The 16607-nt window shown below is 44.4% G+C and overlaps 1 protein-coding gene across 1 annotated transcript in view; it reads right to left on the minus strand.

Annotated features, from left to right (window-relative positions):
- Positions 1-2847: 2847 nt before the first annotated feature.
- LOC142297395 (uncharacterized) overlaps positions 2848-16607 on the minus strand; it is a 189319-nt gene continuing 175559 nt past the window's right edge. The window contains 2 exon segments of the mRNA XM_075341621.1: positions 2848-3029; positions 12035-12176. Coding sequence (XP_075197736.1) covers positions 2848-3029; positions 12035-12176 — 324 coding nt within the window.

Consider the following 16607-nt stretch of genomic DNA (forward strand, 5'->3'; position numbering starts at 1 on the left):
CGTCTGCTGAAGAAGATTTGCCTAAAAGCCTCACCTGGGAGCTTGTAAGCTGTACCTCGCAGAATCCAGCCCGCAAGACACGGCGCCGCAGCAGAACCCAGTCTTTCCCTGCACCGCCATCCCCAGAGCAGAGAGAAGTCACGGCCAGAGACCTAGAAGAAAAACGGTTCCTGAGAAGAGCCAAAGCACAGGTCAGAGGACCCCTTTGTAGAGGAGTTGTGGAAGACTTTAGCCTAAAATCAGGATACGGCTTTATAGTTGCACCTGGTATGAAAGAAGGCATTTTTGTCAACAGAAGAGACGTTAGAGCTCATTTGCCCAGAGGACATCCTGGAAGAAACCTAAGGATGGGAGACACAGTGCAGTTTACCATGCATCAAGGCGAAAGAGGCTGGTATGCGCTAGATGTAACACCATGTCCTAAAGAAAAAGAAACAGACACGGAAGAAGAAAGAGATCGAGAAACCAACAGGTGCCACAGCCCTACAGGCCCAAGCCCTGGTGAGGAGGAATCCACATAAAGTACAGAAAGAAGCATAGAAGTTCCCAGTTTGACAAGTTTGAAGTTTTGCAACGTTACTGTTTAAGAGATGTGCCCACATAAACTAATGTGAGAAATGAACCTTAAGGCTATGAACTGGCTATAGCCACAAACTCTCGCAGTGTAAATAGTTACACCAGAGGGCACCACCACCACCAGAGTCAGCCTGTTTAGGGGCTTGGCTCGTCTGCAACCAGGGAGCCCGTCCGTATATAGGGCCTTGGCTTACCTGCAACCAGAGAGCATGCCTGTTTATGGGGCCTGGCTCTCCACCACAAAGAGGGTACCTGGTCAGCACCAACTGTGGAGGCCGCCTCTGGATCCTGCCAGAAGTGGCTGAAGGCGCGGCTCCACCAGGCCAGGTATACCCTGAAGACCACCAGCCCATGAAAGCCGCCTCTACATCCTGCCAGAAGTGGCTGAAGGCGCGGCCAACGTGAGAGGGTTTTGGGTGGGTTAACGGACTTGTGGGTGGAGGGTGGTGATGTATGGTACCTGGTGCTTTTAAAACGTTTTACCATGTTTTAATGTTTTATGCATTTTAAAATGTTGTCTTGCAGCCCGAGGACGTGCTGGTGATAACTAAGGGGGAATGTGGCGCCCCTGACCTGGTCAGGCACCACTGAGTACTGCACCCATGCTGGGGACAGTACAATACAGGTAATCCAGAAGGCTGACCGAGGTGTGACTACACAGGCGCATAGTGATCAGGTCTCACACATGTACCTATGAGAGGACCCCTGGGGATCCCAGGAGGGGGAAAAGCCTTCACCTCCACTGGAATAGTGGAGGGGGCCAAAAGCCTCCATCTCCTCTCAAGGGGTGTGGTAAGAGAGCCTGGTTGCTAGGTGGCGTAGGCAGGCACAAAAGGGAAAAGAGAAGGAGGAGTAAACAGTCTGCAGCAGAGTGTGGAGGAGTGAGGAGCAGGAAAGTGAGGCTCTGACAGGAGCAGCAGTGAAGGTCCCAGATGTGAGCCGGTTCAGAGCAGAGTCCAGGGAGCTCCGAGGAGAGCTGACCCCTTCCCCTGGGCTGCTGTAGTCTGACAGCGTCCGCGCAGTGGCTACCGACGGGGGAGAACGGTCACCTAGGAGGGCTACCCGAAACCCATCTCCAGCTAGAGAGAGAGCACAGAGTGGGAAGTAAGGAGACTGCTAGGGAGAACCAGGCCCAAACGGGCGGCAGATCCCGGAGCGGGGATAGATCCACCTTTCCCTGCTAAACCTGCCGGTGTGGGGCCCTCAAAGCCCACACCACAACACCTAAAAGCCGCAGCCACGTAGCCACAGTTAGGGCCCATAGTTCACAGGAGGCAAGCAGCTGGAGTGATCTGGCCCAGGCAACAAGCAAACGGCAAACGAAGGGGAGAGAGGCTTCAGCAACTTCCCTGGGTGACCCCCATAGGGACTAAAAGTCGGGGTTACCCCAAACCACCAAGGGCTAAGGAAGGCGAGTTGGTAGTCACCATCAGAAGTCAGCCTGAAGGATACCTGGTTCCAGCCTGGTTCATCCCAGCTACGCCCGGGTTACTCACCCTGCCACCTGAAGTGAGTAAAACCCCTGAAAGACATCCTGCTTGTGTGGAGTTATTCTGCGCCTTGTGGTACTACGCACTTACACAGGGCCCTGGGGCTTGCCTCACTCTCAGGAGGCTATTCCAACTAACTGCACTCACCATCAGCCCCAGGCGTCCCTCAACCTGCAGTGGCGGTCCCCACTGACCGCAATACTGAGAGTGGCGTCACGACAAATAGAAGATCTCCTACCAGTGACAAGATCCAGCCGAGTGGAGTCCCTGAAGGTAATGCACCGACACAACACTTGTGGGGCTTCACACCACCACAACTAGCCATTCGCACAGCCAACCACCTGCACAAGCAGATAGCTGCTAGCACAAGCAGCCAGCCAGCCGCCCACACAGACAGATAGCCGATGGCACGACCAGCTGCCGGCACAGACAAACAGCCAGCCACCCACACAGACAAACAGACAGCCACTCGCACAGACAGCCCCCATCACAGCCCGCACCGCAGCCAGCACAGCACCCATTCTCCACCTCCAGGTAAGCTGCATTCGGATTTTAAGATGCACCCCACCCAAATTTTTGAGAGAAAAAGTGCGTGTTATAATCCGAAAAATATAGTAACTGAGTACTCATGTCATACATGAGTCTGAGTAAGGAACATATGATATAATGAAGTAAATCAGACTAAATGAACAATAATCAAAATATTCCCTATAGATATTTAGTCATAGAGTTTGAAAGATCAACATTTATTTGTTATATTCAGACACAGTGAAGATTTGCTTTAAAAGCGAGGCACTGCACAAATCAGGTGGGGTTTTGGTGCATTTGTAAGTGAAAGAACAGGGGTCATATCGATATCAGTGACCCCTGGGGGGAAGCGGAAGGTGAATTTCTGCAGAAGGCTTGTAAAAAAGATAAAAAGCTCCATTCTTGCAAGAGTCTCGCCAGCACAGGCTCTCCGACCTGGAATGGAAAAATAATAAATGGTTTTATGATACACAATAAATCTGGAAACAGTAAAATTCTGCATTGTTTGGCATTTACATGTTCTTTGTTTCCCTGCACATTCAGCTTTGATTTGGCATCACAAATCAGTTAAAAGGAGTTCAAAAAACACAGATAAAAGAGTTCAAACTTTCCAATTTGTCCTTTAGAAGGAGCTCAGTAATGGATTCTTAATTATACCATTTTGTAGCCAGCAATAGAAAATGCAACATAGAAGCTATAGCAGGTAAGTTGTACTAAATTCTTCAAGAAATCCAATTTTTTAAAAAAATATTTTTTGTATAAAAATACATGCATTTACGTAAGAAAAAAATTGTCAACAAAAATGGACAATCCTTTTAGACAGTCCACTTACCCATGACCAGCGAGAGTGAGAAAATAAAGGCATACTCATCGTTTTTTTAATCACATTTTTAAGATTTTTTTTTATATACCGTTATAAAGATCACTTAAAGGGAACCTGTCCTGTAGTTTTTTCTTATATTAACCAGGCCCTAATGTGTTTTACAAGTTGCCATGTGCATCGCTACCATGTTTTTTTTTAAAAAATAAATAAAGAAATAATAATGTTTTTATCTCAATAAAAGACTTTATATAGGTGAAAGCAGTTAATACCTTAGGTTTCAGTCATAGGGTAGGCACTTTTGCCTGAATCAGATTACTTTTACCATAAGGTGTACTGGAAAATGGGGGGAAAATTCCAAATGTGAAGAAATGGTGAAAAAAGTGCAATTACACAGTATTTTTGGTTTCGTTATTCACCATATTCATTATATGGTAAAACTGATGTGTCGGTGTGATGCCTCACATTGGTACGAGTTCGTAGATACCAAACATGTATACTTTTACTTTTATCTAAGGGGTCAAAAAAAAAATCAGAAGTTTGTCCAAAAAAAAGTAGCACTTTTGTTGCTAGTTTCTGAGACCCATAGCGTTCTCATTTTTCAGGATCTGGGGCTTATTTTTGTATCTTGAGCTGACGTTTTTAATGGTACCATTTTTGCGCAGATGCGCTGATCTGATCGCCTCTTACCGCTTTTTAAGAATCTGTTGCGGTGACCAAATAACGTAATTTTGGCATTTTGAAGTTTTTCCTCACCACACCATGTACCAATCAGATTAATTGTTTTGATATTTTGATAGATTGGACATTTCTGAACTCGGCGATACCAAATATGTGTATTTCCTTTATTTTTTTAACTGTGTTATTTTCAATGGGGTGCATGGGGGGCTGATTTGAACTTTTAGATGTGTCTATTTTTTAAAACTTTTTTTTTACACCTTTATTTCTTTTGTTAGTCTGCTTAGGAGACTTTAGTGTCGCGGGCGGGGAGGAGGGTGTTAACACTGCGCTCACCCCACTGCTCGGGTCCGGCTGCTGCTGCTCTGTGGTGGCTCGAGCGGTGGGCCGGATCCCGGGGGTCTCTAGTGGCGCTCCTCGCCCGTGAGTGAAAGGGGTGTTTGGGAGTGGGGATTGTTTATTGTCCGTGACGCCACCCACGGTTGTGGTGATTTGTTGACAAAACCGCTGCTCTGTATGGGGATCCCGGGAGTGATGGTATGGAGCAGCTAGATGTTAGTCCTCCCCTCCGTGGGTAGGGGGTTGATTGTCCCGGGGCCCAGTGATGAGGTGGGAGATGCAGGGCTTGGTGGGCGCAGGGACGCGGGGGGCAGCGCTGTGCCTTGCGGCACTGTGGTACTCACTCAGCCTGAGACGATGACACAGTTCTCGGTAAAACACACGGCTGGAAAGATGGTTCCCACGGACGGCTGCACTTGCTTTTCCCCAGTAGTTGACGGTGACGGTCCCTTTTCCTGCACCTATGATGATGATGCTTGTGATGTGTTCCCACCGGTAACCTGCTCCCCGGCTTGGATATGGGCCGGAGGAGCCCTACTTTGCCCACAGGCGCTGGCCCTGAGAAACTGGTGCCCTGGCTGTGTCTCTCTGTTACGGTTGGACTGTTGCCTTCAATCGGGACTTGGTTGTTGGGAGACAGTCGTCCCCTTCACTGACGGATTTGGCAAATTATGGCGACTCCTAGCCTTGCCGGGATCTGAAAGGCCCCTGCCCTGGTGCTGACTGTTCTTCGTATACTGCTCCAGACCGCCGGGTCACCACCCGTCCGCGGTCCTAATAGCAACCTCCGAGCAGTCCCCCTGCAGACTATCACCGCCGTCTGCTGACCTTGCTGTCACTGTCCGGGGCACACACCCGGACTCACTTCAGGCTTTACAAACTGTCACTACTTCCACTTTCCTCTTTTACCACTTCACTGTTTACTCTTCACTTCCCTAGCTGATCTGCCTGGTTTTCCCGCCTCCAGGGCTGTGTACTCCTCGGTGGGCGGAGCCAACTGCCTGGCCCACCCCCTGGTGTGGACATCAGCCCCTGGAGGAAGGCAACAAGGATTTTTGGTTAGCCTTGGTGTTCCTAACTGGGGTGTAGGGTGTGGTGGTGTTATGACCTGTGACCCCTGGCTTGCCCAGGGCGTCACATTAGCACTGCACAGCATTGCTCTGATCAGCTCATCTCCTGTGAGTGCCCTTCCTCTGTCAGCTCTCACAGGAATTGGGTCATTGTATTATACAGGTAGAAGAGAAGACCGGGTTTATGCCGCGCTAGAAACCACTGATGCATGTAAATTAAAAGATTTCCTTTTTATTTAACAGTTCCTACGCGTTTCAGACACATCCGTCTCCTTCCTCAGGAAAATAAATCATATTACAACAAGGTTGCTTGGACCTATATATAGGGAGCAAACAGCCACGTATACATTCAGGACTGCCCATATAACTCAGAGCTGATGACTCAGAGCCACATGGTAAAGAAGAAAAAAAAAAAAAAGGAAATAAAAGGAAAAAAAGGGTGAGGAAAAAATAAAAAGGGGATAGAAAATCGTGAGCAAACAAAAAAAGTGTCTAAAAAAGCATAATCCCAAGAAACATGGATATTTCCAACAAATGGAATGATGAGAAAATGAATAAATAACTGAATGAAAACATAAAAAAACGGTTGTTCCTCGTGTTATTTGATAAGAGAGAAAGTCAGGGGGAAGGGGATGTGTTTGCGATAGTGTGCAAACCTATAGAGTATAGGTGAATATGCTTGTGTTTAGTCCTCTACTCTACATGGGGATACAGCAATTGTGAGCGACTATTCAAAGGAATGTGAGAACATTTTTTAAAATATATGTATAAAGCTATAAAAGGTGAAGGATAGGACTACAAAGACAATGCGATTAAAAATTATTGTAATTAAAAGTTTTATACATTGTATATACAAATGAAATGTCTAGAAATGGCAAATAATGCGGGTTCAGTAAGAAAGCCACTAAAGAAAGGGGGAATTTATAAAAAAGACATCCAGGGATATTTAGTTTCTAATGCTTAGTATACATTCGGCAATAGAATGTATACTAAGCATTAGAAACTAAATATCCCTGGATGTCTTTTTTATAAATTCCCCCTTTCTTTAGTGGCTTTCTTACTGAACCCGCATTTTTTGCCATTATGTATAAAACTTTTAATTACAATAATTTTTAATCGCATTGTCTTTGTAGTCCTATCCTTCACCTTTTATAGTTTTATATATATATTTAAAAAAATTTACTCACATTCCTTTGAATATTCACTCAAGATTGCTGGATCCCCATGTAGAGTAGAGGACTAAACACCAGTGTATTCACCTATACTCTATAGGTTTGCACACTATCCCTCACATTCCCTTCCCCCTGACCTTCTCTTTTATCAAATAGGACGAGGAACAACTGTTTTTTATGTCTTCATTCAGTTATTTATTCATTTATTCATTTTCTCATCATTCCCTTTGTTGGAAATATCCATGTTTCTTAGGATTATGCTTTTTTAGACACTTTTTGTTTGTTCACGATTTTCTATCCCCTTTTTTTCCTCTCCCTTTTTTTTCCTCCTCTTTTTCCATTTTTTTTTTCTTCTTTACCATGTGGCTCTGGGTCATTTTTTTTTGTTTTTTTGTTTTCTTTTTTACCATGTAGCTCTGAGTCATCAGCTCTGAGTCATATGGCCAGTCCTGAATGTATACGTGGCTGTTTGCTCCCTATATATAGGTCTAAGCGGCCTTGTTGTAATATGATTTCTTTTCCTGAGGAAGGAGATGGATGTCTCTGAAACGCGTAGAAAGTGTTAAATAAAAAGGAAATCTTTTCATTTACACGTATCAGTGGTTTCTAGCGTGGCATAAACCTTCTCTTCTACCTGTATAATACAAAGATCCTCTCCCGGGGCTGCAGCTAAACCACCAGGCACTCACAGGCTATCATAAGGAGTTGTGACTGGCAAAACTTCACCAGGTGAGTGTTTTTTTTGTCTTGTCTGTCTACCCTCATACTGGGTAAGACCCTATTGCGCTTTTTTCCCCTCCTACAGTTTTGCAAGGAATTGAGTCATGGCAGTGTCAGGGGTCATCAGCTCACTCCACGCTACCATTACAACACATTGGCGCCCCATGATCATGTCATGGAGCCATTCATGGCGGCGGGGCACCGCACAATCACTACAATGGCCCTTTAAATTGCCTTGTGAATGTTTGGCAGTGCAATCTGAGGGGTTAACAGGCATGGATGGATCTCTGATCCACTCAAATCTGTTAGCCACATATGTCTGCTCATCATATCAGCAGACATGTGCGGAAAACTCCAGGCTCACTGCCGGAGCCCGCATTAACCGGAGGGAGGCGACCACAAATGTATTAGTATCAGTAACTTGATTGTTAAGGAGTTAAAAGTGGTGTTAAGGACCTGTGTGTGATGTCATGGTCATGTGACTGTAATGGGAAGAGGCTCAGCAGACAAGAGTTTTGTGAAGGACCTGTGATATAATGAATTACAATGCAGGGGGTGTTACCAAGTCCAAAAAAAATTAATGTCTCAGCTTGACAGACAAGTGACTGATCCTAGCAAAAAGGCCTCCCCTATAACTGAAACCTAAGGTATTATCTGCTTTCCCCTAAGTAGAAAAAGGAAAGAAAAAAAAGAAGAGAACAACGGGGCGCCAAATCTAAGTGTAGATGTATGTAAACACAGATTGTATGATCATACGAATTTTACACTCACCGTGCAGATTTCTTCTGTTTTCGCTAGTATGATCCGTGTAGTGGATCAACTCTCTTATTAATCCTCCAGTATGCAGCACGAATCCTCGGGAAAAACAATGAGAGTCCTGAACAGGTGCTCCCACGTGGGTAATGGAGTAAAGACAAAATCCCTTTCGGCGCTTCCGGAGGATAAATGGATTATCAGTGCAAGTTTGCAACAACTTCAAGAACAAGGGTTTATTAAGGGTTCAATAAAAAGCGGACAATTACGGACAACGCGTTTCAGCTAACAAAAGCCTTCATCAGGTGTAGTTTACATTGCTGGTATTAAGAAAATCTAATTTATAGACTGATCTGTCTATGTGTATGATGTAGGCGGGTATGAGGAACATGGGTGTGTACTTCCAATTAGATTAGCACTCAACCTCGAAGAGGTAAATGGTGGTTCTTGTGCTGAAATCCTTATATGGATCATGTGTAGGGGCAAGCAAATATTGCTGCTATGCATGAATGATAGAATTTTTATTCTTTTTCATTCATAAATTGTAATTGTTAATAAGGAAAATTTTGGTGTTTAAAATATGCGGTGATATAAAACACATAATAAATTATTCTGATTAAAAACACAATTTTTTTTTTTTTTTTTTTTCTTTTTCTTTCCTTTCCTTTCCCTTCTCTTTCCTCTCTCTCCCTTTCCCCTTTTGCTCTCTCCCTTTCCTTCCTTTTTCCTTTAGAGAATAGTTTAAAATTCATGCACTTATATAAAAATCACTTCCAGATATATTGCATTTATAAATAAGAGACAAAGAGAAAAAAAACAAAAAAAACAAAAAAAAAAACAAAACAAAAAAGATACATATACATTTAGACATTCTCTATCACATCGTTGAAACCATCTGGGTATAAGGTTTTCAGCTTAAAAATCCAATAGGACTCCTTCCTATTTAATTTTTCTCTTTGTCTCTTATTAAAAAAAAAAAAAAAAAATTGTGTTTTTAATCTGAATAATTTATTATGTGTTTTATATCACCGCATATTTTAAACACCAAAATTTTCCTTATTAACAATTACAATTTATGAATGAAAAAGAATAAAAATTCTATCATTCATGCATAGCAGCAATATTTGCTTGCCCCTACACATGATCCATATAAGGATTTCAGCACAAGAACCACCATTTACCTCTTCGAGGTTGAGTGCTAATCTAATTGGAAGTACACACCCATGTTCCTCATACCCGCCTACATCATACACATAGACAGATCAGTCTATAAATTAGATTTTCTTAATACCAGCAATGTAAACTACACCTGATGAAGGCTTTTGTTAGCTGAAACGCGTTGTCCGTAATTGTCCGCTTTTTATTGAACCCTTAATAAACCCTTGTTCTTGAAGTTGTTGCAAACTTGCACTGATAATCCATTTATCCTCCGGAAGCGCCGAAAGGGATTTTGTCTTTACTCCATTACCTAAGTAGAAAAAGGTTTATTAAGATAAATACAGTATTTATTTTTGTTTTTTTTAATCAAACATGCTAGTGATGCACATTGGATCATGTAAAACACATTGGGGCTGGTTTAGTGAAACAAGTGCTGAAAAACAATTTTCTTAAAAAAAATTTTTCTAAAGGTGATTAACAGGATTTTAGAATTGTAGAATCATAGGATTTTAGAGTTGGAGGGGAACTCCAGGGTCATCGCGTCCAACCCCCGGCTGACAGCAGGATTCACTATATCATCCCAGACAGATGTCCGTCCAACCTCTGAAGACTTCCATTGAAGGTGACCTCACCACCTCATGTGGTAGCCTGTGCCACTCATTGATCACCCTCGCTGTCATAAAGGTTTTTCTAATATCTAATGTGCATCTTCTCCCTTTCAGTTTAATTCCATTGGCTATTGTGTTTCCATGTGCAAATAAAAATAAGGATGATCCCTTTACACTGTGAGGGATTTCTCACAAAATGTCAGTAACAACCCATCCAATTGAGACAGGCAAAAAAATTAATCCATAGATGTCCATAAATCTGGTGATGTGTAATAATGAGAAATAACTAAATAATGTACGTCTGGAATACCGATGGTGTGAACATGGTGAAAGACTCAAAAAACATAACTATACAATAGGATAAAGAGTTGCACACAAGTCACAATGTATATGGGAATGAGGAAAAGCAGAGCTGCTCTGGGAATACTAGACTGAAAAATACAATGAACTATCTGAAAAAAGTGAACAACATGAAAAATGGAGTATGCATAACTGCTATGAATAATAGGAATATAAGAGATGTTTAGCCATTGTATTGATCAATGCAAAGGAGCCCCATCACCAACGCCAAGGTAATCTCTATATTTGGGGTCCCTAACCTATATGTAACCTCATTTTTGTTTTCAGACAAAAAGTGCATACTAACTAAAGAATGTATGCACTTTTTGTCTGAGAACCCTGCCCCACCCACAGCAATTTGTTTCATTTCACATATATAGCTTGGTCCTTTGCTTCCCATACAGAGCAAGTTTTTTACTGCAGGTGAGGTTACATATAGGCGAGGGACCCCAAAAATAGAGATTACCTTGGCGTTGGTTTTCGGGCTCTTTTGCATTGATCAATACAATGGCTAAACATCTCTTGTATTCCCATGGACAAATGGCTATCGACATTTGTTACAAAAAGATATACAGTGTGTCCACCCATATCCTGTCCACCGCTACTAACTTTAGATTGGCGGCAGCTATAGGCATAGAAGTTGTGTCTAGGTATAGTAACGTAGCCCTACGCTACGCAATGAAACCACCTCTAGCGCCACCTGGTGGAAAACAACAGAGTCAACATTTTTATTTCGAAAACGGAACAAGATAGAGAAAGAAAAGTGAATTACAAAGTTGTAGGGCATCATCAATTCAATACGAATCGACACCTTGCATACAGAAATGCTATGATATGAAACCCATGACCTCCCAGAATATTGAATGCTGGTCACGCATATGGTGCTCATTTAACTTTGATGCTCAAAGTGGCCACCGTCAGCTGCAATGCACATCTGGACTCTGCACAGCATACTGTATCTGCTGCACGCTGTGCAATATGGTAGGTGACACGTTTGCACAAGTATCTGTGATACGTCGTTGTAGGTCCTGCAATGTTGGTGGAGGGGTCGCATACACCTGCTGTTTGATGTGACCTCACAGAAAGAAGTCCAATGGGGTCAGGTCAGGTGAGCGTGGAGGCCACTCCACACAGACTCCATACCCAATGACTTGTAGGTAGGTCTCCATGAGGTATCGCTTCACGTCCGCAGCCTTGTGAGTTTTACACGCTCTAATCATAGAATTTCTGTATGCAGGGTGTCAATTCGTATTGAATTGATGATGCCCTAAAACTTTGTAATTCACTTTTTTTCTCTATCTCGTTCCGTTTTCGAGATAAAAATGCAAACACCATTATTTTCCACCAGGTGGCGCTATAGGTGGTTTCATTGCGTAGCGCATGGCTACTTTACTATACCTAGACACCACTTCTGTGCCTATAGCTGCCGCCGTTCTCAAGTTAATGGCGGTGGACAGGATATGGGTGGACACACTGTATACTCCATCAGTGTGGTGTAATACTGTGGTCACAGAATGTAATGAACTCAGGTGCTATAATTTTAACATGGCTGTATGTTATGTAAGTAGGAAACCCCTTACCAATAGCCAGGGGTGTACTCTTCCATACCACAATGCACGTTTCGCTTGAGTTTCTTCGAGGGAGGGGATTTTATTAAAATTTCTGCTAGTTGTTACTTATTATCTGTAGGTGCATTATTCTCCAGTTAGTGTAGGATTTGTATTTTTCTGGAGACATGATGCGCTAGCATATGCAATGTTTATGGTGGTTATAGTACACTGACCTGCAGAGAACGGCATGAAGGCTTCTTTCTTTATAAAATTTCCTTCGGAGTCAAGAAAATGCTGTGGATAAAACTCATCAGCCTTCTCAAACTGTGTCATGTCTTTCAATACCGAAGTCAATAATGGGATTATAAAAGTTCCCTGAAGTATAAAAAATATACTTTATAAAATCAAATATTTCAATGAGCTCAATTAGCAAAAGTTTATTTTCAAGAAAAATTTGAGCTGTGAGACAGTTCTTGGCTGAGTCTTAAGGCTGCTTTACATGCTGCAACATCGCTAGTGATGTCGCTGCCAATCGCATCCGTCCCTGTAGTTTGTGTGTCACGGGCAAATCACTGCCCGTGGCGCACAATATCGCTAGGACGCACTACACGTACTTAACTTCCTAACGACGTCGCTGTGGCCGGCGAACAACCTCTTTTTTAATGGGGCGGTTCGTGCGCTGTCACAGCAACGTCACACAGCGGCCCGCCATTAGAAGCGGAGGAGCGGTGACCAGCCGCATTAACGATACGCCCACCTCGTTGCCGGAGGACGCAGGAAAGCTGCTGTTCGTCGTTCCCGGGGTGTCACACGTAGCGATGTGTGCTGCCTCAGGAACGACAAACAACCTGCATCCAGAACGAGCAACGATATTTGGGAAATGAACGACGTGTCAACGATCAGTGATTAGGTGAGTATTTCTGATTGTTAACACTCGCTCATAGGTGTCACACGCAACTACGTCACTAACGACGCCGGATGTGCGTCACGAATTCCATGACCCCAACGACATCTCATTAGCGACATTGTTGCGTGTAAAGCGGCCTTTACTCTCCCAGAGACCTCTATGTCACCTAACATAGATCATAAGTAAGGGTTGTGTCTCTCTACCCGTATGTTGCTTGGTGCTCCCCACTCCCAATGTTCCTTGGTGCTAGAATTGCTGGGAGAAAGGGAACAGCCATAAATGATCATATTAGACATGTATGGTGATATTTGCCATGATTTAGTGGGAAAAAGCCCTTAATTCATTTTCAGCTTGATCCAAGTTTCAGATTTTTCTTTTTTGAGTAAGTCCTTCCCAGTAATATAGGCTGGATATGAGGCCTGCATCCATCCAGGGTGCTGCCATCTTCATTAGCTCATACTGTATCAGCACAATATTTATTCTGCACTTATATCCTCTTCACTTTCTTTCCTCCTTATTTATTTCCTGTTTTCTTTGCCCTCCCTGAGACTGTACAGGCTTTCTCCCCTTGTGGAGATCTGGTTAAAACCCTGTGGTTTCTTTGAAGTCTTATGGAAAAGTAAATCATTATATCACAATAAAAATATATATGGCAAAGTGATCTGCAACAATATAAAATGTCGTAGACTTGATAAAGCTTAAAGGGAATCTGTCACCCCCTTTGACCGTTTTAAGCTCTTACTATGAGCATACAGGTAATCGGATGTTAAAAATAGTCTTACCTGTATGGCTCATAGTAGATGGTTTGTTCCAGAAATATAACTTTAGATCGCCATATGCATTGGTTCTTGGGAAGAAATCCTCGCCTCCCTGCTTCATTTTCCTTACTGTCACCTCCTCTCAGTTTTAGTCACAGCGTCACAGCTGCTAAATCCCACGCATGCGCAGTATTCTTTTTCAGCCTGAGTTAATTCACCCCCTACTGAATCCACTTCCATTATTGTCGCGCTGTTAACACGTGTGGGATTTGGCAGCTGTGATGCTGTGACTGTGACGCTGAGAGGAGGTGACTGTAAGGAAAATGAAGCAAGGAGGTGGAGATTTCTTCCCAAGAACCAACCACCCAGTAGCCAAAGTACAACGCACAGTAGCCTGGTAGGTTAATATGTATATGGAGATTTAAAGATATATTTCTGGAACAAGGCATTAAATGCTAAACACTTTGGAAGGAGCTAATCTATGGAAGAAACTGACTGTTGTAACTGTAGTGCATTGGGGTAGCTTGAAATGTTTTCTTTTGTGTCTAATTTCCCCCTGTCTGTCTCCCTTCTCTTGTGTTGTATTATTATTGCAGTGATGAGACCAGTGTCTTTGCCGGCCTTCTCACTAACCAGGGTGAATTCAGAGAAGCAAGGGCCTAGACACGTGATGAGCAACAGAGGAAAGGACTTAGAGAATGCATGGATCAGATTCAGGTGAGTTACAGGAGGTGACCCTGCTCCACTCTACTTAGCACCAGGGCTCACCATTATATCATGTTCCCTATGTACCTTGTGTGTTGTGACCCTCGCCAGGAATTCCCTTACACCCAGTAGTCACTGCATGACTGTTGAGCATCCCACACAACAAAGATGCAGCATTGCCTAGCAGCCAAAGCAGAAACCGAAAGAGATATTTTGGTGGTGTCTAGTTGAATACTCAACTCTTCGGAGAGAACAGAAGGCTTCACCTTTATCTTAAGAGCCTATAAGATGCCTAGGAAAAGTTGGCGAGTAGAGAAGAGGCATCTACTATGAAGCATATGTACCACCCCAGCGACATCAGCCGTGCTGCTGATCAGATCTGCGGTGGGTCGCCCGGACTCTCGAAGTGAAAAGGGGAGAATTTACAGGGGATTTTGGTGATTAGAGTTCGTGACGCCACCCCCGGTATGTGGTAAGGTGGAATACCACCGCTGCTGTAAGGAGCGCCCGATGGCGATGGAAAGGCAGCAAGGTGTTTAACCCCTCCGTGGGTAGGGGGGAAGTGCCCCGGGGCTTGGTGGTGGTGATGAGAGGGGAGCGCCGTTAGGGAGGAAAGGGTCACTGCGTACTCACTCAGTCCAATAACAATGACACTGACAACTTGTAAACCGAGATTCTGAGCACCTATGCAGCAAGGAAGGAGCACGCTGGGGTCCCGCGCCCGATGGTGTTGCTTGTTAGCCTGTGACCTTTTCCTTGGCACTGTCTTTGGCTCCTGTAGTATAGAACTAGTTGGGTCCCGCTCACCCATATGGCTAATGGAGTGAGCTTGCTCTCAGAGTTCACACTTGGGATTTTCTGGACTGTATTTTGTGAAAATCCTATCCCCTTTGTTGCGCTGATACCCAGATTTTGGAGCGGGTGGAGGGCAAGTCTTGAAGGCCTCGTCCTCGTTGGGTAAATTACCAGGACGCGTGAAGCTACTTCCCGGCCTAAGGTCCACATACCCCGTCGTGCCCTGGCCCATGCCCGGAGATGGCTCAAGGCCGCCGGCTGCCCTTCTTGACAGTTCCGTGTCCCTTGACACGATCCCCTTCGACCGGGGTTCCAGCTCCTACCAGGCCCAGACCAATGTCTGCCACCTAGTAACTGAAGAGCCCAGCTCCTGACTAGAGATGAGCGAGCATCTAGAGGCTCGAGTTCGGTTCAGTTCGTCTAACGGAGGCCGCGTTCGAGTTCGGTTTGGCGAGTCGTTCGACGAACCTCTCGAGCCCCATTGAAAACAATGGGAGGCAATCACAAACACATAAAAACACATTATAAATGTACACATACAGTTAATAAACATTGCCATAATACTTACAGGTCCCCGCGATACGTCCTGCACTCTGTCTCCCGCCGCTTTTCCTTTCGATAATCGCTGAGTCCTCCCGATAACCAGCACTGATGACAGGACCTATCGTGACGTCAAAATAGCATGTGACCAGTCACGTGTCTATTATCTCATTGGCTACAGACTGGTCACATGGCTAGACGTCATGCTAGGTCCTGTCATTGCATCTCTCCGGTACGCGGTGATCGTTCCAGCATCTCCATGTACCGGCGACATGCTCTGGCATACGGTCGGCTTCCCCATTCCGTTATTCACCGGCTGCCACAGCTGGTCAATAACGGAGGTCTCCGTTGCTATAGCGACGCGCCTTTCAGTGGTGACGTCACCGCTTACAGTCAGCAGCTTCTGCTCACTCACGGAGTGAAAAGACTGCACGGGGAGCAGCAGCGTCCTTCCTCCTATGCAGTGCTGTCTGATGTAGCAGAGCTGCATGGGTTGAAGGAGAAAGAAGAGAAGACCATGGATTGTGGAGGGATAAGAGAGAGTAATAAACATGGAGTCTCTAACTGTGTCTGTGTATTTATTTCTGTTAAAGTATTTTTTCTCTGTGTGGTGTCTTTTTTTAACCCTTTATTGGAGATTCTTAATGGCTGGGTCAAACTTGCCTGACATTAAGAATCTCTGGCTTAATACTAGCTAGTAAAACAAAGCTAGTATTAACTCATTATTACCCAGCAAGCAACCCGGCATCAGGGCAGCTGGAAGAGTTGGATACAGTGCCAGATGATGGCGCTTCTATGAAAGCGCCATTTTCTGGGGCGGCTGCGGATTGCAATTCACAGCAGAGGGGCCCAGAAAGCTCGGGCTAACCTGTGTTGCGGATTCCAATCCCCAGCTGCCTAGTTGTACCTGGCTGGACACAAAAATATGGCGAAGCATACGTTTGTTTCTTAATTATTTCATGAAATGAGTGAAATAATTAAAAAAACGGGCTTCCCTATATTTTTGGTTCCCAGCCGGGTACAAATAGGCAGCTGGGGGTTTAGGGCAGCTCGTATTTGCCTGCTGTACCTGGCTAGCATACAAAAATATGGTGAAGCCCA

The sequence above is a fragment of the Anomaloglossus baeobatrachus genome, chromosome 3 (assembly GCF_048569485.1).
Source record: "Anomaloglossus baeobatrachus isolate aAnoBae1 chromosome 3, aAnoBae1.hap1, whole genome shotgun sequence".
Taxonomy (NCBI): domain Eukaryota; kingdom Metazoa; phylum Chordata; class Amphibia; order Anura; family Aromobatidae; genus Anomaloglossus; species Anomaloglossus baeobatrachus.